This window comes from Manduca sexta, chromosome 16 (genome assembly GCF_014839805.1).
Source record: "Manduca sexta isolate Smith_Timp_Sample1 chromosome 16, JHU_Msex_v1.0, whole genome shotgun sequence".
In the NCBI taxonomy this organism is placed as follows: domain Eukaryota; kingdom Metazoa; phylum Arthropoda; class Insecta; order Lepidoptera; family Sphingidae; genus Manduca; species Manduca sexta.
Window position 1 is genome coordinate 74,496 of NC_051130.1, and position 21,819 is coordinate 96,314.

General features: G+C 37.4%; 3 protein-coding genes across 3 annotated transcripts; all 3 read left to right on the forward strand.

Annotated features, from left to right (window-relative positions):
• Positions 1 to 6,543: 6,543 nt before the first annotated feature.
• LOC119189508 lies at positions 6,544 to 7,174 on the forward strand. Its single transcript, XM_037439405.1, has 2 exons — positions 6,544 to 7,022; positions 7,153 to 7,174. The coding sequence occupies exons 1-2, from the start codon at positions 6,544 to 6,546 to the stop codon at positions 7,172 to 7,174; spliced, it is 501 nt and encodes a 166-aa protein (XP_037295302.1).
• On the forward strand, positions 7,159 to 10,311 carry LOC119189501. Its single transcript, XM_037439393.1, has 3 exons — positions 7,159 to 7,270; positions 8,061 to 8,291; positions 9,839 to 10,311. The coding sequence occupies exons 1-3, from the start codon at positions 7,253 to 7,255 to the stop codon at positions 10,022 to 10,024; spliced, it is 435 nt and encodes a 144-aa protein (XP_037295290.1). The 5' UTR covers positions 7,159 to 7,252; the 3' UTR covers positions 10,025 to 10,311.
• A 3,304-nt stretch (positions 10,312 to 13,615) lies between these two features.
• On the forward strand, positions 13,616 to 16,212 carry LOC115447250. The gene is made up of 3 exons (XM_037439447.1): positions 13,616 to 14,418; positions 15,030 to 15,260; positions 15,812 to 16,212. Exons 1-3 carry the CDS (start codon positions 13,669 to 13,671, stop codon positions 15,995 to 15,997), a joined length of 1,167 nt encoding a protein of 388 aa, XP_037295344.1. The 5' UTR covers positions 13,616 to 13,668; the 3' UTR covers positions 15,998 to 16,212.
• The last annotated feature ends 5,607 nt before the right edge of the window (positions 16,213 to 21,819 follow it).

Below are 21,819 nucleotides of genomic sequence, written 5' to 3' on the forward strand. Positions count from 1 at the left end.
TTCTATCCATCCTGAAGACATTGACTTTACTGTGCCAAGTCCATTACTTCCAGTACAACTATACCTGTTGCAATTATTCTAACGGTTTTGACTTTCCGCCGCATTAAAACAAAAATTCTATATACAAAAATATAGAAATAAGCTTTTATTTAAATACTCTACAAAAATTTTATATACTTTAATTTAACAAAACTTTGTTTTATACCATGTAAAATAAAAGCTTTTATTTTAACATGACGCTACGTTTGTTAGCCTGGTAAAAGTTGGCTTATACAAACGCATGAGAATTGGGCTAGCGCTTTAGGCGCTCGCTACGCCTCAAAATAAGGCGCCCAGGCTGAGGGCAACCCACTTACCGGTTACGAGCCTCAGCTCAGGACGGTCACTGTAAGGAACGACACATTAATGATTAGGCGCGTAGTCGTAGCAAACTAACAATCTAACCATTGCCTTATGCGTCGCCACGCGGGTCGGTACTGCTAGAAGGGTCGGGAAGACGGGGAACGTGGCGAGGTCCTCGGCTGCGAGGACAGAACCGCGGTCTTGTGGGTGTACAGGAACGCGTTTTACGACGAACAGTCAAAATAGGGGACCGTCCTGTGCAGTGGCGAAGGGTGAAATTTTTCAAAAGGTATCCCGGTGTAAAAAAAATTGGCGTCAGTTAAGATAACGGGGGCAATTTATCGGAAAACAAAAACTAAGACAACGGATTAGTCTTGATTCGAAATCAACAAACGTTAACATACTTACAAAATTACCTATTATGCGTAAATAATTGAAACATTCATAAAATCGAACAATAAACGTAGATAATTCTCCTTCCTTTAACCACAAATATAAGTAAAATGAAACTGTAAATATAATAGAAATAGGTATCACGATCGCCAAACAGACCAACAGTTTAAGTCTACCCACACGATAAACTTATATAATTATCAATTTAAATTATAATCAAGAAACGTTATTCGTTAACTATTACTTGTATCGTGGTGCTATTTTAAATTCAGTAAAATATAATGTTTATTTTCTTCTAACAAACATTTTGTGTCTAAATTCAAAACTTTCAGATCTACTTCAAATATTTTACCATCTAAATAGTAATATGTGAAATCACAGAATAATAATATACTTACGTAAAGGTAGACATTAAACTGATCACAGGTAGTTATTTCCATTATAATACACATTTATTTTTATAGTTTATAAATAAACAAAGCTAACTACATATCACATAACTATCAAAGCAAACTAAATATCACATAACTATCAAAAAATAAAATAAATATGACAATTTACAAACACCGAAACTTGGTAGCATAATAAATTATGACGTTTCAACGTTTGATGGACGTAAAAGTGACAATTATACATAGTCGGTTAACGTGAAGCCGAACTGGCTCGGGTTCCCTTTGCCCATATCTTCCGCACGATTCCGACAAACACTAGCAGAAAGTCATAGAAAGTGCTGCCATCTATATTAAAAACATACTACGACATTAAGCCGCTTGACAGCGGGTTACCTTGCGCCTGTGGTGTCACAATTTAACTTAGGTAGGTAACGGAATTTCTGGGGAACTAAATACGAGGTGCGCCATCTAACGTTATTTTAAATGAGTAATCGATAACGATTAAATTAATAAACATCGGGCTACTGCCCGATAGATGTCATTAATTAGTGATAATTATTAATAAGTTAAGCTATTATAATTATTATTGTCCAGTCTGATATGTTGTAATTTTAAATTTTACCTATAAAATATATTGTTTAGTTTCACCGAAAACCTAAAAGGGAAGCCGGTGGGAATCGGCTTGTATGGACGCTTCGCCACTGGTCCTGTGTTTGATTTTGTACATTATTCTATATGTAATGGTTAATAATACGAAAAAGAAACCTCCCTGCGAAAACTGCATTCAAATTGGTTAGAAAATGAGCCAGTAATGCATATTTCAAATATTACTATGTTCCGAAGTGGGCGCGATGTGGGGATATCGCTTCATCCCTTTCTTTCGCACGCGTCGTAATGCCCGATGACGTCACACGTGGGTATTGCGCCTCATTTCTGTTTCTCATTACTTACCCCTTCTAACGAAATTGAAAGACTTATAACTTCTTGATTTTTTACCGGATTTAAATAATTCTTTCTGTGTTGTAATTTATATAACGTAAATATTTGATAATAATAAAGAACAAAAATGAGTCCGGCCTCCTATTTTATAGTTCATTGTGTTTGTCAGAACTGAATGCCGCCGTCTCCATTCAGCGCGGTTGAATGGACTATAGACCGAATTTTGCCTAGTTAATTTATTTGCATGATTGACTGCCTGATCGAAGTAGCATCTATTGGCCATGCGCATAAAGTGCCTGATGGTCGGCATATCGGTGCCCACGTGGAGGTTGCGCTTACGAATGTACGACGGGGTACCGAGTGCGAGTCTTAGAAATTTGTTCTGCAAGTCCTGCAGACGCTGAAGTCGAGCAGACGGAATATGAGTAAACGCGGGCGACGCGTGTGTCATAATTGGCCTAACTTACGTGGTAAAGATCCGAATCATGGTACGGGTGAACATTTTACTGCTTTCGACATTAATATTAACTTCAACAAGATGGTCGTGGCCTACGGGAATGTTCGTGAGAGATCAGTGAGACTTTAGACTGGAGGTTAACACTTTCGCTTTCCCATCGTCATCAAATTATGGGTTCAAATTATTCGGACGATTAAGCAGAGGAATGGGGCCACATTGGTTCTATTCAGCTAAGGACATAGCTTCCAAAAGACCTGTAGGGTCGGTTCCGATAAATGATTATTCCGTCTCGAATCGACGATATCTTGAACGCGACGTTTGGCCTCTCGATGAGGGATCGCGCAAGACGTCGTCGTTATGAGGTGGGATCAGTCGCACAGGCTTTAAGTGAAGCATTGCACCTCCTCACCACACACCTTATGTCGCTGGGACGTTGAATAAAAACTTACAGCGAATTTTACTTTATTTACAAGTTAATCTCACGACAAGCTTTTATCTCTACACAGTATAAAACAAAGTTTGATTCACATAAAAGTTTATTCCATATTTTTAGGAATTAAACTTAAACTTTATTAATAAGACAATTAATAACCGAAGGAATAATGGAAAAACAGCTGCACTGAAAGTGATGGTCATGTTACTAAAAAGTCTTATTGTAGTTAGTTGTACAATTATTTCTAATATATAAATGTATTATACTTTTACATTGTTTTTAATATATGTCGTGTATCTTAGGTTGGTTGGGCTTGGTTTTTCATAATTCCTTCTGTGTTATAGTTTATACAACATAAATCTATATACTATTATATAAAGCTGAAGAGTTTGTTTGTTTGAACGCGCTAATCTCAGGAACTACCGGTCCAAACTGAAAAATTCTTTTTGCGTTGGATAGCTCTTTGTTCGTGGAGTGCTACAGGCTATATATCATCACGCTATACTCAATAGGAGCGGAGCAGTAATGGCTAATCTCAGGAACTACCGGTTCGAACAGAAACATTCTTTTGTATTGGATAGCTTTTGTTCCTGGAGTGCTATAGGCTATATATCATCACGCTATGACCAATAGGAGCGGAGCAGTAATGAAACATGTTGCAAAAACGGGGAAAATTTATAAGTTTTGAGAGCTTCCGTTGCGTGCGCTGCGTAAACGGTTAAAGTTATGCAATAATGATGTATGACGTGATTGTTCCTCTTAAAAAGTTCTACAAAAATATATTATAAAACAAAGTCCCCCGCTGCATCCGTCTGCCTGAACGTGTAAAACTCAAAAACTACCCGACGTATTAAGATGAAATTTGGTATTGAGACCGTTTGTGACCCTGGGAAGAACATAGGCTCCCGGGAAAATATATAGCGTGACTTTAATAACGGAAATCTTTCGCCCGAAAAACTTTATAACGCAAGCGGAGCCGCGGGCAAAAGCTAGTATTTAATAACTATATACATTCTGCCTTTATTGTTTTAATGTCACACCTCATGTCTCAGGATGGCGAGCGCAGTGGAATACCAAACAATACTTTGTAATACAAGGTGTTGTGGTGTCTCTACTGTTTATGGGAGGTCATATCGTTTACTATCAGGCGAACGGCAAGCTCGTCTCGTCATTCAAAGCAATAAAAAAATAAAAATAAACGAAATGCTTTTTTTTAAATGTTTGATACTATAATTATTTAAAAAAAAATGTAATTAAGATTCAGTAGCACGATTAGACCCGAATAATTCGAACCCAGCATCATCATTTGATAGCCCCACAATCACAAAATTTCAGACCCATTAGACCAACAAAATTTCTGGGCATTACCATGGTAAAGGTAAATCAAGAAGACCGAAGTCTTGTCTTCTATGGTGGCCATCATGTTCTCCACTATACTATTGATGTAAGTTAAGACTTGATTCCGTTAACTCTTACTGTTCACTTGGGCAACAGTACACCATCACCTTAAGGGATTTCGCGCAAATGTCAGATTATTCGTATTTTTCTCAGCAAACCCTTTAATTGGATACCCATATTATTGGAGTGCGTAAAAAATAATCAGTCCGCTATCTTGGGCAGTCCGCCTTGGTGGATTTAGTGTAATGTCGTTTTAATTTATTATACTGTTGAGTATTCGGAATACGTAAGCTTGAGAATGATTCTGCATGAGTCAATGTTTATTACTACTTAAATATGATAAGATACATGATTTTATATAGTAGATATACACATATACACATACTTAATTAGATAGATCCATAAAAATAATAAACGGTAAATTTTTTTGTATATTTTTTTTATTTTGTAATATTGTATAAATGTTACACTTATTTACAAAGGATAAAAAGTAAAATAAAATAATTACATAGCTCTGCTTGTCTTTACTATAGACCCTATGGTCTATTCCGATGTTTGTGGATTTTCATTGGTTTACCTTTATAAAGAACCAACACAAAGGATTAAAAATTTTATTTTTACAAATTTTATTTGTAATTTGTTCAATATAAGTCAAATCATATCATTACACTTAATTTCATCAATTCGGTCTTATCGTGCTATTTTTCTACTGTGCCCACTAGTAATTAAATTGTTTCTTGCATCATATTGCGACTGTTGTAATGTATATTAAAGTTGTGGATAATGTACATATTGTAGTACTTATTAATAGTGTGCATCTGCATCCTGTGATTCCTGTTTCTAATACTATGTGGCCCCATAACTAATTCGGTATCCGTGCACATTCCCACTCCGGCGTTCAAATACGAAGTAGGCACTTGAGTTGTTGTAAAGGGCTTTATATATATCTTCGTCTATAGCTTCTACTTCATCATCTGAGTGGTGGTGGTTGTGGCGCATTGGTGGAGAAATGACAATTAATGATATCTAAACCAATCGTCCCCTGGTAATCTACTTTTTGCTTGCCGACACCCAGAGTTCTAAGAAACTTCCAGATGTGAGCATGAGAAGAGCAAGAAATACTGCTAAGAATGTGACGGCGTTTAGCATTGCGTATCATCTGATTACACCGATTTGACACTTGTTTGAAGTAACTCCGATTTTCCTTCGACCTGTCTCCTCTACATTTATGGCAGGCACGGTTCCTACGTAAAGGCGGTGGCGATCAATGTGCAGGGCCAGGCGCTTCCAAGGAGGAAGCAGCGACCGGTCCCTGCATGTTTCGGGGTGTTTCCACGGAAGCAGCGACCCTCTGTTTTGAATTGCCGGACGTTTCGTTAGAAGCAGCAACCAGCTTGTTGGTCTTAGATATACTCTCTTTCGACATTATGAGTATATGTGCGATTTCATTCCCCGTGGCGTCCCACCCTCCTGGAAGCCTGCAGATGGAGATGCTCATTCGAGCATCAGGACCTATCATATGGAGTATAAGATCCAGGGTCCGTGATGCAGCGAGACTGCGTGGTGCGAGGGGTGCTAATGCTAATTCACAGAAATGGCTCATAGATGTATTGGAATCAATTATTAAGATTAAATCTGTATAACATCGCATTAGTATCAACTGTTATGGTGTTATAATATATGTATAAATAATAAAGTAAATAAAATAAATAAATAAAATAAAACCACCCAAGCCAAAAGGTAGTACACATTTGATTACTGTTTATTTGCGACCATAGATTAGAGTGTACTTTTCGTATTAGGTCGGTTATTAAAATATATTGTGATGAGTTTGTTTGTAAGAGGCCCTTAACCTGTTATATACGACCTTATTGTAACTAACTAATATTAAAGATTGCATTGTAAGTTACCATACATGGAATGGAAAAAAGTTAAATGAACTGAAACTGGCTACTAAAAAAATAACTAAAAGCCCCTAATTAAGACAATTATGTCTAGGGTACAATCTTACCGTAGCCGATGATGTAATGATGTCGTATGAATTGCATCAACTAGATACTATGTTAACTTTAATGCTATATTAAGAATCTACGTTAGGACAATACAGATAAGATAATATTTTTATTTAAGCCACGCCACGCACATTATGGAAACAATTGTCAGTATTACATTGTATCGCAGCGCGAAACATGTCGGAACACGAACAAATTCTCATCGAGCTTCTGAACAAGATAGTGGCTGAGCAAGCGCTCGTCGCCCCTCAAGTGAAGATACAGCCCATCAGCAGCGGCGGAGCCAACTTCACCACCCAGCTGTTGCAGGTGACCATCAGCCACGGAGACGATGAGCTGAAACTGTTCGCGAAAGTGGCAGCCGTCGGAGAAAAATTCAGGCAAGAACTTCCAGGTTTCCGGATGTTTGAAGCAGAAAACGATTTTTACACCAAACTCATAAAATTTTACGAAAACCTTCAAGAGAAGCACAATGTGCCGCAGGACAAGCGGTTTGTAGCGCCGAAGTGTTACGGATGCAGCAGCAAGCTGTATGAAGAAGTCATCGTGTTGGAGGACTTGTCGGCACAAGGGTTCACAGTGTACGACAGGATGAAGTCGGTGGATTGGGACTACGCCTCTAAGGCTGTGGAAGAAATCGCTAAGTTTCACGCTCTGTCTGTCGCATTTGAGAAAGAAAACAAGGAAGAATTTAATAAATACGTGGAAACTTTAACGTTTTCATGGGATACAGAAAATACTGAATATTTCAACGATATCATTGACAAGGGAATTAATATGGTCAAGGAAGAAAAAAGAAGCAGAGTAGAAGCATTCATAGCATCTATTGAGATGGTGGATAACGATGATATTTTAAAACCGGTGAAACTACAGAGTCAGCAACCAAATGTACAGGGTGAACGCGGTGAGTACCTACACCTACCAACGAGGTTTACAAAAAGGAATTATTATTTGTCCTATTAGCAAAAACAAGAGACTAAGTTACATTATTACAAACTCTTCCTGCGCAAACATTATAGATATGCTTATAAGTATTACAAGTTCTAGAAGACTCTTAAATGACTTATCCTTACATATTATGAAATAAACTCCTTCGCAGTGTCAGTCAAACAAAAGCTGGTTTAAAATAAATTTGTACTCTTCAACTATTAAGCTATTTTATGGATCACCTCAGGTTTCATCATACGTTTATTTTTGAATAAACGTGTCAGGTAATGTTAGGAGTTTGCGACATAATCGCATGGCCTGATCTAACTATTTGGCTGCTCCGAGCAAAAATAATATTTATTTATTTCATTTTAGCAAGGCTTACAGACTAATTTACAATTATACAACAATATATTCTAACAAATTGCTGACAATAAGCCTCCACCTAAAGATAACTTAAATAATATTCACCATGCTATACAGTAACACCATTTAAGTCTCATCTCATCTGCCTACAACTGTCCACTGCTAAACATAGGCCTCCCCTAGAGCGTGCCATGACCATATAAGTCACGAGCTTATTATTAAAAAAAAAACATAAAAAACGATGTTTTTGTTTCGCTGCTAAGCATGGTAATTATAAAATTATTTTTATTTGCCGGCCCAACATTTTTCCTGATCTGGGCATTTGCCTGACTGCTCCATTCCCCTTTCTATGTGCTCTGATTAATAAAAATGACGAAAATGGTTTCAATATGTATTTTTAGGATGGAGGCATGGAAGTAAAAATTATAGATTACCAGACCATTCGGGGCGCGTCTCCGGCTGTCGATCTGCTTTACTTTATCTTCTCCGGCACCGACAAGAAGTTCCGCGACCAGTACTACGAACAGCTCCTGGACCACTACTACAAGGAGCTCAGCCTAGCCATGAAGAGACTGGCTCTCAACCCTGATGAGATCTATCCGAGGGAGGACTTCGACTTTGAATATAACTCGGTGAGTTACGACAATTTTATAGTTTTTTTATACATAGCATGTGCGTGCGATCAGGCACGAAAAGAAACACGACACGGACTACTTTGCCCATTACGGCGTATCATACCCGTGGATACGTTTTACTGACCGTAGGATCGTCGCATGCACGGTGCGTTGCGGCAGCGGCAAAATATTCTCGCCAACAATTGTTAACGCTCCGTGCATGGCACGCGACGGTATTGGTCGGTGTTGGGACGATCTAGTGTGCATGGCTTCATACTATTCAATACAAATAATATTTTATGCCTGACTCGTTTCTAGCCTGGCCATAGTGTGAAACGGTTTAGAGAGCAGATTCCAATAGTGTGATCTCAACATAATATTAAAACCGAGCAACCGATGAGAACTGGTTCATCAGGCGCGGCAACCAGTATTGTTAAAGGTTTTTTCATTCAGAGGAACACACATTGTGTGAATTTAACTTAAAACCAATTTAACTATTACAAAAGTGAACTAAGATGTTCGAAACAAGCAACGATGATTGAAATCATCTAAGAAAATTATAGTTTGAAATAAGTATCGAGATAGCTAGAGTGCTGTGGTCGCAACGCGTTATAATATAGTATCACCACTAAACTTCTATCAGGATTAAAATAACACGTAGTGCTCTAATACGGTGTAGGAAGGTGTTCTCAAGGGTGGTAATTAAAACACAGGGTTCGGAGGACAACCATATACACATACAAAACAACATAAAACGGGCTATTACAATAAAATTATCCATACGACGTCGGCGCGCGCGCGTGTTCCGGTCTCGAGTGTCGTCGCCGGACGCTAGCGGTGGGACGGGACGGGAACGAGGCATGGTGCATACGCTCGGTTAGGACAATGCTATAAGCCGGGTGTAGATGTATGCAACTTTCGTTCGCGTTACACACGTATTTATTTTTCGATACTTATGTACAAAACATTTCATTTTACATACATACATACATACATAACATCACGCATTTTATCCCCCGAAGGCGGTATGTAGAGGCGCAACTAGGGCACCCACTTTTCGCCAAGTATGTTCCGTCCCATGATGTGATAGGGGGCGAGCCTATCGCCATATCGGGCACAAATTCCAGACTCTGGGCTGATACCGAGCAGAAAAACCCAAATATCACTTTGCCCGACCCGGGATTCGAACCCAGGACCTCAGAGCGCTATTGTACCGGACGTGCAATACAACTACGCCACCGAGGCAGTCAGTTTACTATTTTATTTTTATCGTATCACCATGCGTATGCATTAAAATATCTTAATCCTTTTAACGATAACACGTCGATTTATTTTCGTCATATAAGCATGTGAATTGTAAAAATTATGACCGCCTTGATGGCTTAGTTTTATTACGGTATGACTGCAGTTTTGAGATCTCGGGTTCGATTCCCCGGGGTTGGGCAAAGTGTCCGGAGTCATACACACGGGGGAGAGTCAGTGTACAAGTTGCGCCTCGGTCTACCGCTTTGGGTATATAAAACGTGAGTATGTGTGTGTGTATAATAAGGTAATAAAATTCACAGAAACTTCCATTCGGGTTGACCCTGGCGATGACGATGTTGCCGCTGATCACCGTAGACGAGGAGAACGCACCCAAAGTGGACAAGGACTTGGGCTTGCACAGCTTCGTGGTGAACAACACGAGCGACATCCTCCGCGATAGAATCAACGAAGTTGTCGACGACTTTATTCGCTGGGGACTTGTGTAAAAACATTAACACATCGAGGATCGCCAGATGTTACCGGTGACGCTAGATGGCGCCACGGGAGTTTGAGTAACTACAAGTGCCGCGTGCGCAGCTACTCATAATGTCTGACTGTCGTCTAGAAAAAGGAATACGAACACGTATTTTTTGTTTTCCCTTATGGATGTAATAGTCAATATAAAAATAATATATTTTTGTACGCTGACGCGACAACAAAGCATGATGAAAAATATATTTTTCAATAACACTTGTAAACTACCTATGCTTATAAATAAATAATTTTATTTGATTTTGGGTATTTTATTGGTACTATATTTTAATTAATGGATGATCGTAGTACAAATGAATGCTAATAACAAAAAAGCGGCAAACAGACTTCTATCCATCATAAAAGCATTGAATTAAAATATAAAATAAAACGGTAAAAAAATTTTTTAAGTTAAACGGTTTTATATTGCAGATAAATGTACTAAAAGCTAAAAAATAATTTCATGGATACAGTCATGGGTACCAATATGTATACATTGTTATATTTTCAAAATAAAGTAACTCGTAACCTACTCACTTTCTGGAAATATCTATGGTCACATAAATTCCTAAAAATGCAAATTCAAAACGGCAGAATTGTGGTCGTTGACTTGTTGGTTTGTGGGGTACACTCTCAACGCCTTGTCTATTGAAAAGTCATCACTTGTGTTTTCAAGAAGTCTTCCCATTAAAATACTAAAATGATGGACAGTTAGCTCACCGACTCTTAAAGCATTTAATATATCAATAAACGTGTGATCACCTTGCTGACGCATATTTACAGTTAGCTCACACAGTGTCAATAAACGCCAGAGATGTGTAGCTGGTTGGAGATATTCTGGCTGTTTGAATACAGGCGTTTCAGATTGTTTAATAGGAGGCAGTTGTAAAAGATCACCAAAGAATAATACGTTTACTCCTCCAAAGAACTCATCTTCACAGTTCTTAATTTGCCTTAATCATGCGTCCATCATGCACAACATTTGGTAGGACACCATGGAAATTTCGTCGACAATCAGAAATTCTGTCTCGTGCCACTGTCACCTCATTATTCGCAAATAGTTTCCTGAGAGTGGTGACCACTACCCTAATGCCATACACTTCTCGGCGCGCTTTTACCTTTTACCTTAACTTGGGTGGTGTACCCCTAGCGAGGTATCATTTTTAGCCACCCTAACGCCACACAGTCCTCGACAGGATACCAGATCTTGACTTGGGTGGGCCATTCATATTGTAATTTTGTATAGTATACTGTATAATACTTACCAAGCCCTTTATTTTGATACCCATAATGATGGGATTGAAAACTACATTATCCGCCATTTTGTAGCAGTGGCCATCTTTGATTTTGATTTTGTATAGTGCACTGAATTCTACTTGACAAGCCCTTTCATTTGATACCCATATTGATGGAATTGAAAAAAACTAAGTTGTCCGCCTTCTTGTAGCGGCGGCCATCTTGGATTCACAATAATATTGAATATGGATGATGGTATTCTCACCAGAATCAAAGGCGTATACCAAATTTCATATCAATCAGGTAACGGGAAGAGGGTTAAATTTCAATTACTAAATTTGACCCAAACAAACAATCGGGGTGAGCTAAATAAAACCGTTTAATAATAAGCTGTTGATGTAAAGAAACTTTAATTTATACTATGTAAAACGAAAAGCATGACGCCAAATTCACTTTAGTCAAGATCGAATTACTCGTAATGATCATAGTATTTTCACAAGTAAATCTCGCGCGAAACTCGTATCTCTACAAAGTACAGAATAAAGTTTGATTCATAGTGATTTCTTAAGTCTACGCGAATGTTAGACATTTAAATTAAAGTATTTTACGGATTTTATCTCGGTTTTCGATTCGTTTCGATTCGGTTATCGCGTTTCGCAATAAAATAGTTTAATTTAAAGTTTGATTCATTAAAAGTTTATTTTTCCTTTATGAGCATTTAAATAAAAGCTTGTTTTTAACCATTATATTTTTATTATTATTTTTTAATATTATAATTCAGTAGCAAGATTTTGACCTGAATAATTGGAAACAAGCATCATAATCGGCGACTTTAAAAACCCCAGGATAATAAAATTTCTGACTAATTAGACCAAATCGATTTTTGGGCACTATCTTGGTTCTGTTTTCTTCATTTTCTATAATCATCGCCTACAGGTTACCCTTATGAGTAGCTACAACAATAGGGAACCGGCCTATGTTTGATTTTGTTCATTATTCTATATGTAATGATTAATAATACGAAAAAGAAGTACTCCTGCGAAAACTGCATAAAAATTGCTTAAAAAATGGCCTAGTAATTCATATAACGTGCAGAAGTGGGCGCGTTGTGGGGATATTGCTTCATCTCTTTCTTTTGCACGCGTCGTAATTCCCGATGACGTCACATGTGGGTATTTCGTCTCTTTTCTGTTTCTTGTTAATTATCCCTTCCACTGACATTAAAAGACTTATAACTTGTTGATTTTTACCGAATTTTGATAATTCGTTTTATATTATAGTTTATGCAGCGTAAATATTTGGTAATATTAAAGAACAAAAATGATTCCAGTACCCTATTCTTCGAGTACCGGCAAAATTACCCAACCTGTGGCAAATTATGAATTTAAATTAAATAAATAAATAAAATATTTTATATTTTATCACATAAGCGAACAAAGTTGCACGTATGATACGTCAATACAATTTGTACGAATAAATATTATTATTTCTAAATAACACTTAAGCTACCTAAATGATGAATTGCTGTTAAATATGTAAAAAAATAATTTAAACTTGTTGACAATTATTAAAACACTGTCGTCGCCGTTTTTCTGAAAGGTCTAAAGCTGCCAGTTATATTATTTTACGTTGTTATGTTTAGTTGATATTAGACAATATTACATCATTCATATTTATTAATACCCCGCCATATATCCGTAACAAACAATGTTTCTTTAGATGGCATTACCATCGCGCTGCTAGCATTTACAGAAGAAAAATATTTAAAGAAAAAAATAATAAATGTATAGCCTATAATCATCGCATAATAACAACGTAACGCGACATTAGAGTGGAGCATTATTTGTTTGGTCTATCCGTAATAATATCTTATAGACTATGGAGGGACCCTCTATTAAATATAATTCTATTATCTTCTTTTTCTTTCACCAGCTTTATTCTTGTTATAATGTAATTGTGTTGGTGGAACACTTTTTAAAGAATATGACAGAAGGGATTTGGCTTAGTATGATCTATATGATGACCTAATCTAATTAAGTATTAGATTAGTAGCCAAATATGATCGACCGTCTGCGCCACATTACACACACAAACTACCCCTGGGTAAAACGTACTCCAAAATTCCGCACAGTATGACCTGACCTGCAGGACCTCTCGGTCCCTGCCAATAATACAAGAAGGTAAGTTATATAAATAAGTAATGAAAAACGACGCCGATGACTTTACGTTTATTATAATCTAATAACTTATCAAATTATGTGATGTGACCTACCTCAGAAATATATAGATAAGATTATATTTTGTATTTAAATCACGACAAAAACAACATGGAACTCATTTGCTTGTATGACATCGCATCGTAGTTACAATTGAAGCGCGAACCATGTCAGAACACAAGCAAATATTCACCGAGATACTGAACAAGATAGTGGCCGAGCGGGCGCTCGTCGCTCCTCGAGTGAAGATACAGCCCATCAGCAGCGGCGGAGCCAACTTCACCACTCAGCTGTTCCAGGCCACCATCAGCCACGGAGACAATGAGCTGAAACTGTTCGCAAAAGTGGCAGCCGTCGGAGAAAAATTTAGACAACAATTTTCAGGTTTCCGAATATTTGAAGCGGAAAACGATTTTTACACCAAACTTATGAAAATATACGAAAACCTTCAAGAGAAGCACAATGTACCGCAGGACAAGCGGTTTGTAGCGCCGAAGTGTTACGGATGCAGCAGCAAGCTGTATGAAGAAGTGCTCGTGTTGGAGGACTTGTCGGCACAAGGGTTCACAGTGTACGACAGGATGAAGTCGGTGGATTGGGACTACGCCTCCAAGGCTGTGGAGGAAATCGCTAAGTTTCACGCTCTGTCTGTCGCATTTGAGAAAGAAAACAAGGAAGAATTTTATAAATATTTGGGAACTTTATCACTCTCATGGGATAAAGAGACTACTCAACATTTCACCGATATCATTAACAAGGGAGTTACGTTGGTTAAGGAAGAAAATAGAAATAGATTGGAAGCATTCATAGCATCCGTTGGGACGTTAAATTTTGATGATGTTTCAAAACCTTTGAAACTGAAGGTACTGGCGCATTGCGATAACAGAGTCAGCAACCAAATGTACAGGGTGAACGCGGTGAGTACCTACACCTACCATACCGAGGTTTATAAAAAGTAATTATTATTTGTCCTATTAGCAAAAACAAGAGACTAAGTAACAATATTACAAACTCTTCCTGCGCTAACATTATAGATATGCTTATAAGTATTACAAGTTCTAGAAGACTCTTAAATGACTTATACTCACATATTATAAAATAAACTCCTTCGCAGTGTCTGTCAAACAAAAGTTGGTTTAAAATAAATTTGTACTCTTCAACTATTAAGCTATTTTATGGATCACCTCAGGTTTCATCATAAGTTTATTTTTAAATAAACGTGTCAGGTAATGTTAGAAGTTTGCAACAGAACACATGATCTCCCAGCCCGATCTAGCTACTTGGTCGCTCCGGGCAAAAATAATAGTCACCAACCTTTTCATTAACACTATATATGACATGAACTTGTTACTCTAAAAAAATTTCCATAAAATATACCTTTTTGTTGAGCTGCAAAGCATGGTAATTTTATAAAATTATTCTTACTTGACATCCCAAATTTTTCTTGCTCTGGACATTTACCTAACTACACCCCTGCTTTAGATCGGACCCTGGTTAACTGATAATTACCTTTGTATATAATTTTCAGGATGGAAGTGTGGAGGTAAAAATTATAGATTACCAGGGCATTCGGGAAGCATCCCCGACCTTCGATCTGCTGTACTTTATCTTCTCCGGCACCGACAAGAAGTTCCGCGACCAGTACTACGAACAGCTCCTGGACCACTACTACAAGGAGCTCAGCCTAGCCATGAAGAGACTGGCTCTCAACCCTGATGAGATCTATTCTAGAGAAGACTTCGACTTTGACTACAAAACGGTGAGTGGTCATTATTATTGACGCTTCGTGTATGGCACGCCACGGTATCGGTCGGTGTCGGAACGGTCTAGTGGGCATGGTTTCATAAATAATCTTCAATTTAGATAAGAAAGTTTGAACACGTATGTATTTATTTTTGGACACTTACATGACATTTCGTGTGATTATTTTTATTTTTTGTCGCATCACCATTTGTACATATTAAAAAATATCTAGGTCCGTTTTAACGATGACACGTCGAATTATTACCGTCGCAAGTAATGATTGCCTCGATGGCGTAGTTGTATTACGGTACAACTACAGTGGTGAGGTCTCTGGTTCGATCCCCGGGAAAGGCAAAGGGATATTGGGTTTTTCTACTCAGTATCAGCCCGGAGTCTGAATTTGTGCCCAATATTGCGACAGGCTCGCTCCCTATCATCCAACATTAACATCTTGGAACGAAATACACGCGGGGGAGCCTGGGTATACCAGTTGCGCCTCTGCCTATCCCTTCGGGGATATAAGGTTTGAGTGTGTGTATGTTTGTAATAAGGTAATAAAATTTACAGAAACTTCCATTCGGATTGATCCTGGCGATGATGGTGTTGCCAGTGATCACCGTAGACGAAGAGAACGCCCCTAAAGTGGACGAGGACTTGGACATACAAAGCTTCGTGGTAAACAACACGAGCGACCTCCTCCGCGAGAGAATCAACGGAGTTGTCGACGACTTTATACGCTGGGGACTTGTGTAAAAACATTAAGATATCGAGGATCGCCAGGTGTTATCGGTGACGCTAGATGGCGCCACGGGAGTTTGAGTAACTACAAGTGCCGCGTGCGCAGCTACTCATAATGTCTGACTGTCGTTTAGAACACGTATTTTTTGTTTTCTCTTGTGAATATTATTATTATTATTTAATTATAATATTATGTGTTATATTTAATAAATAGATAATCGTAATACAAATGAATGCTTATGACAAAAAATCGGCAAATACCCTTCTATCCATCCTGAAGACATTGACTTTACTGTGCCAAGTCCATTACTTCCAGTACAACTATACCTGTTGCAATTATTCTAACGGTTTTGACTTTCCGCCGCATTAAAACAAAAAATCTATATACAAAAATATAGAAATAAGCTTTTATTTAAATACCCTACAAAAAAATTATATACTTTAATTTAACAAAACTTTGTTTTATACCATGTAAAAATAAAAGCTTTTATTTTAACATGACACTACGTTTGTTAGCCTGGTAAAAGCCGGCTTATACAAACGCATGAGAATTTGGGTTAGCGCTTTAGGCGCTCGCTACGCCTCAAAATAAGGCGCCCATGCTGAGGGCAACCCACTTACCGGTTACGAGCCTCAGCTCAGGACGGTCACTGTAAGAGGACGACACATTAATGATTAGGCGCGTAGTCGTAACAAACTAACAATCTAACCATTGCCTTATGCGTCGCCACGCGGGTCGGTACTGCTAGAAGGGTCGGGAAGACGGGGAACGTGGCGAGGTCCTCGGCTGCGAGGACAGAACCGCGGTCCTGTGGAGTGTAAGAGTTTCAGGAACGCGTTTTTACGACGAACAGTCAAAATAGGGGACCGTCCTGTGCAGTAGCGAAGGGTGAAATTTTTCAAAAGGTATCCCGGTGTAAAAAAAATTGGCGTCAGTTAAGATAACGGGGGCAATTTATCGGAAAACAAAAACTAAGACAACGGATTAGTCTTGATTCGAAATCAACAAACGTTAACATACCTACTAAATTACCTATTATGCGTAAATAATTGAAACATTCATAAAATCGAACAATAAACGTAGATAATTCTCCTTCCTTTAACCACAAATATAAGTAAAATGAAACTGTAAATGTAATAGAAATAGGTATCACGATCGCCAAACAGACCAACAGTTTAAGTCTACCCACACGATAAACTTATATAATTATCAATTTAAATTATAATCAAGAAAGGTTATTCGTTAACTATTGCTTGTATCGTGGTGCTATTTTAAATTCAGTAAAATATAATGTTTATTTTCTTCTAACAAACATTTTGTGTCTAAATTCAAAAACTTTCAGATCTACTTCAAATATTTTACCATCTAAATAGTAATATGTGAAATCACAGAATAATAATATACTTACGTAAAGGTAGACATTAAACTGATCACAGGTAGTTATTTCCATTATAATACACATTTATTTTTATAGTTTATAAATAAACAAAGCTAACTACATATCACATAACTATCAAAGCAAACTAAATATCACATAACTATCAAAAAATAAAATAAATATGACAATTTACAAACACCGAAACTTGGTAGCATAATACATTATGACGTTTCAACGTTTGATAGACGTAAAAAGTGATAATTATACATAGTCGGTTAACGTGAAACCGAACTGGCTCGGGTTCCCTTTGCCCATATCTTCCGCACGATTCCGACAACACTAGTAGGAAGTCATAGAAAGTGCTGCCATCTATATTAAAAAACATACTACGACATTAAGCCGCTTGATAGCGGGTTACCTTGCGCCTGTGGCGTCACAATTTAACTTAGGTAGGTAACGGAATTTCTGGGGAACTAAATACGAGGTGCGCCATCTAACGTTATTTTAAATGAGTAATCGATAACGATTAAATTAATAAACATCGGGCTACTGGCCGATAGATGTCATTAATTAGTGATAATTATTAATAAGTTAAGCTATTATAATTATTATTGTCCAGTCTGATATGTTGTAATTTTAAATTTACCTATAAAATATATTGTATAGTTTCACCGAAAACTTAAAAAGGGAAGCCGGTGGGAATCGGCTTGTATGGACGCTTCGCCACTGGTCCTGTGTTTAATTTTGTACATTATTCTATTTGTAATGGTTAATAATACGAAAAAGAAACCTCCCTGCGAAAACTGCATTCAAATTTTTAGAAAATGAGCCAGTAATGCATATTTCAAATATTACTATGTTCCGAAGTGGGCGCGATGTGGGGATATCGCTTCATCCCTTTCTTTCGCACGCATCGTAATGCCCGATGACGTCACACGTGGGTATTGCGCCTCATTTCTGTTTCTCATTACTTACCCCTTCTAACGAAATTGAAAGACTTATAACTTCTTGATTTTTTACCGGATTTAAATAATTCTTTCTGTGTTGTAAATTATATAACGTAAATATTTGATAATAATAAAGAACAAAAATGAGTCCGACCCCTAATTTATAGTTCATTGTGTTTGTCAGAACTGAATGCCGCCGTCTCCATTCAGCGCGGTTTAGTGGACTATAGACCGGAATTTTGCCTAGTTAATTTATTTGCATGATTGACTGCCTGATCGAAGTAGCATCTATTGGCCATGCGCATAAAGTGCCTGATGGTCGGCATATCGGTGCCCACGTGGAGGTTGCGCTTACGAATGTACGACGGGGTACCGAGTGCGAGTCTTAGAAATTTTTTCTGCAAGTCCTGCAGACGCTGAAGTCGAGCAGACGGAATATGAGTAAACGCGGGCGACGGGTGTGTCATAATTGGCCTAACTTACGTGGTAAAGATCCGAATCATGGTACGGGTGAACATTTTACTGCTTTCGACATTAATATTAACTTCAACAACATGGTCGTGGCCTACGGGAATGTTCGTGAGAGATCAGTGAGACTTTAGACTGGAGGTTAACACTTTCGCTTTCCCATCGTCATCAAATTATGGGTTCAAATTATTCGGACGATTAAGCAGAGGAATGGGGCCACATTGGTTCTATTCAGCTAAGGACATAGCTTCCAAAAGACCTGTAGGGTCGGTTCCGATAAATGATTATTCCGTCTCGAATCGACGATGTCTTGAACGCGACGTTTGGCCTCTCGATGAGGGATCGCGCAAGACATCGTCGTTATGAGGTGGGATCAGTCGCACAGGCTTTAAGTGAAGCATTGCGCCTCCTCACCACACACCTTATGTCGCTGGGACGTTGAATAAAAACTTACAGCGAATTTTACTTTATTTACAAGTTAATCTTTTATCTCTACACAGTATAAAACAAAGTTTGATTCACATAAAAGTTTATTCCATATTTTTAGGGCGTTTAAATAAAATTTTGTTTTTATTTAATATAATAAAAACAAAATTTTATTTAAACTTAAAATTTATTAATAAGACAATTAATAACCGAAGGAATAATGGAAAAACAGCTGCACTGAAAGTGATGGTCATGTTACTATAAAGTCTTATTGTAGTTAGTTGTACAATTATTTCTAATATATAAATGTATTATACTTTTACATTGTTATTAATATATGTCGTGTATCTTAGGTTGGTTGGGCTTGGTTTTTCATAATTCCTTCTGTGTTATAGTTTATATAACATAAATCTATACTATTATATAAAGCTGAAGAGTTTGTTTGTTTGAACGCGCTAATCTCAGGAACTACCGGTCCAAACTGAAAAATTCTTTTTGCGTTGGATAGCTCTTTGTTCGTGGAGTACTATAGGCTATATATCATCACGCTATACCCAATAGGAGCGGAGCAGTAATGGCTAATCTCAGGAACTACCGGTTCGAACTGAAAAATTCTTTTTGTATTGGATAGCTCTTTGTTCCTGGAGTGCTATAGGCTATATATCATCACGCTATGACCAATAGGAGCGGAGCAGTAATGAAACATGTTGCAAAAACGGGGAAAATTTATAAGTTTTGAGAGCTTCCGTTGCGTGCGCTGCGTAAACGGTTAAAGATATGCAATAATGATGTATGACGTGATTGTTCCTCTTAAAAAGTTCTACAAAAATATATTATAAAACAAAGTCCCCCGCTGCATCTGTCTGCCTGAACGTGTAAAACTCAAAAACTACCCAACGTATTAAGATGAAATTTGGTATTGAGACCGTTTGAGACCCTGGGAAGAACATAAGCTCCCGGGAAAATATATAGCGTGACTTTAATAACGGAAAACTTTCGCCTGAAAAACTTTATAACGCGAGCGGAGCCGCAGGCAAAAGCTAGTATTTAATAACTATATACTTTCTGCCTTTATTGTTTTAATGTCACACCTCATGTCTCAGGATGGCGAGCGCAGTGGAATACCAAACAATACTTTGTAATACAAGGTGTTGTGGTGTCTCTACTGTTTATGGGAGGTCATATCGTTTACTATCAGGCGAACGGCAAGCTCGTCTCGTCATTCAAAGCAATAAAAAAATAAAAATAAACGAAATGCTTTTTTTTAAATGTTTGATACTATTATTATTTAAAAAAAAATGTAATTAAGATTCAGTAGCACGATTAGACCCGAATAATTCGAACCCAGCATCATCATTTTGATAGCCCCACAATAACAAAATTTCAGACCCATTAGACCAACAAAATTTCTGGGCATTACCATGGTAAAGGTAAATCAAGAAGACCGAAGTCTTGTCTTCTATGGTGGCCATCATGTTCTCCACTATACTATTGATGTAAGTTAAGACTCGATTCCGTTAACTCTTACTGTTTACTTGGGCAACAGTACACCATCACCTTAAGGGATTTCGCGCAAATGTCAGATTATTCGTATTTTTCTCAGCAAACCCTTTAATTGGATACCCATATTATTGGAGTGCGTAAAAAATAATCAGTCCGCTATCTTGAGCAGTCCGCCTTGTTGGATTTAGTGTAATGTCGTTTTAATTTATTATACTGTTGAGCATTCGGAATACGTAAGCTTGAGAATGATTCTGCATGAGTCAATGTTTATTACTACTTAAATATGATAAGATACATGATTTTATATAGTAGATATACACATATACACATACTTAATTAGATAGATCCATAAAAATATTAAACGGTAAATTTTTTTTGTATATTTTTTTTATTTTGTAATATTGTATAAATGTTACACTTATTTACAAAGGATAAAAAGTAAAATAAAATAATTACATAGCTCTGCTTGTCTTTACTATAGACCCTATGGTCTATTCCGATGTTTGTGGATTTTCATTGGTTTACCTTTATAAAGAACCAACACAAAGGATTAAAAATTTTATTTTTACAAATTTTATTTGTAATTTGTTCAATATAAGTCAAATCATATCATTACACTTAATTTCATCAATTCGGTCTTATCGTGCTATTTTTCTACTGTGCCCACTAGTAATTAAATTGTTTCTTGCATCATATTGCGACTGTTGTAATGTATATTAAAGTTGTGGATAATGTACATATTGTAGTACTTATTAATAGTGTGCATCTGCATCCTGTGATTCCTGTTTCTAATACTATGTGGCCCCATAACTAATTCGGTATCCGTGCACATTCCCACTCCGGCGTTCAAATACGAAGTAGGCACTTGAGTTGTTGTAAAGGGCTTTATATATATCTTCGTCTATAGCTTCTACTTCATCATCTGAGTGAGTGTTGGTGGTTGTGGCGCAGTGGTGGAGAAATGACAATTAATGATATCTAAACCAATTGTCCCCTGGTAATCTACTTTTTGCTTACCAACACCCACAGTTCTAAGAAACTTCCAGATGTTAGTATGAGAAGAGCAAAAAATATTGCTAAGAATGTGACGGCGTTTAGCATTGCGTATCATCTG

Excerpts from the sequence above, each read along its gene's own strand:
- LOC115447250 (XM_037439447.1), top strand. The coding sequence starts at position 13,669 with ATGTCAGAACACAAGCAAATATTCACCGAGATACTGAACAAGATAGTG. Across the intron at positions 14,419-15,029 it reads AAATGTACAGGGTGAACGCG|GATGGAAGTGTGGAGGTAAA; the intron begins GTGAGTACCTAC and ends TATAATTTTCAG. Across the intron at positions 15,261-15,811 it reads TCGACTTTGACTACAAAACG|AAACTTCCATTCGGATTGAT; the intron begins GTGAGTGGTCAT and ends TAAAATTTACAG.
- LOC119189508 (XM_037439405.1), top strand. The coding sequence starts at position 6,544 with ATGTCGGAACACGAACAAATTCTCATCGAGCTTCTGAACAAGATAGTG. Across the intron at positions 7,023-7,152 it reads ATCGCTAAGTTTCACGCTCT|GAAGAAAAAAGAAGCAGAGT; the intron begins GTCTGTCGCATT and ends AATATGGTCAAG.
- LOC119189501 (XM_037439393.1), top strand. Across the intron at positions 8,292-9,838 it reads TCGACTTTGAATATAACTCG|AAACTTCCATTCGGGTTGAC; the intron begins GTGAGTTACGAC and ends TAAAATTCACAG.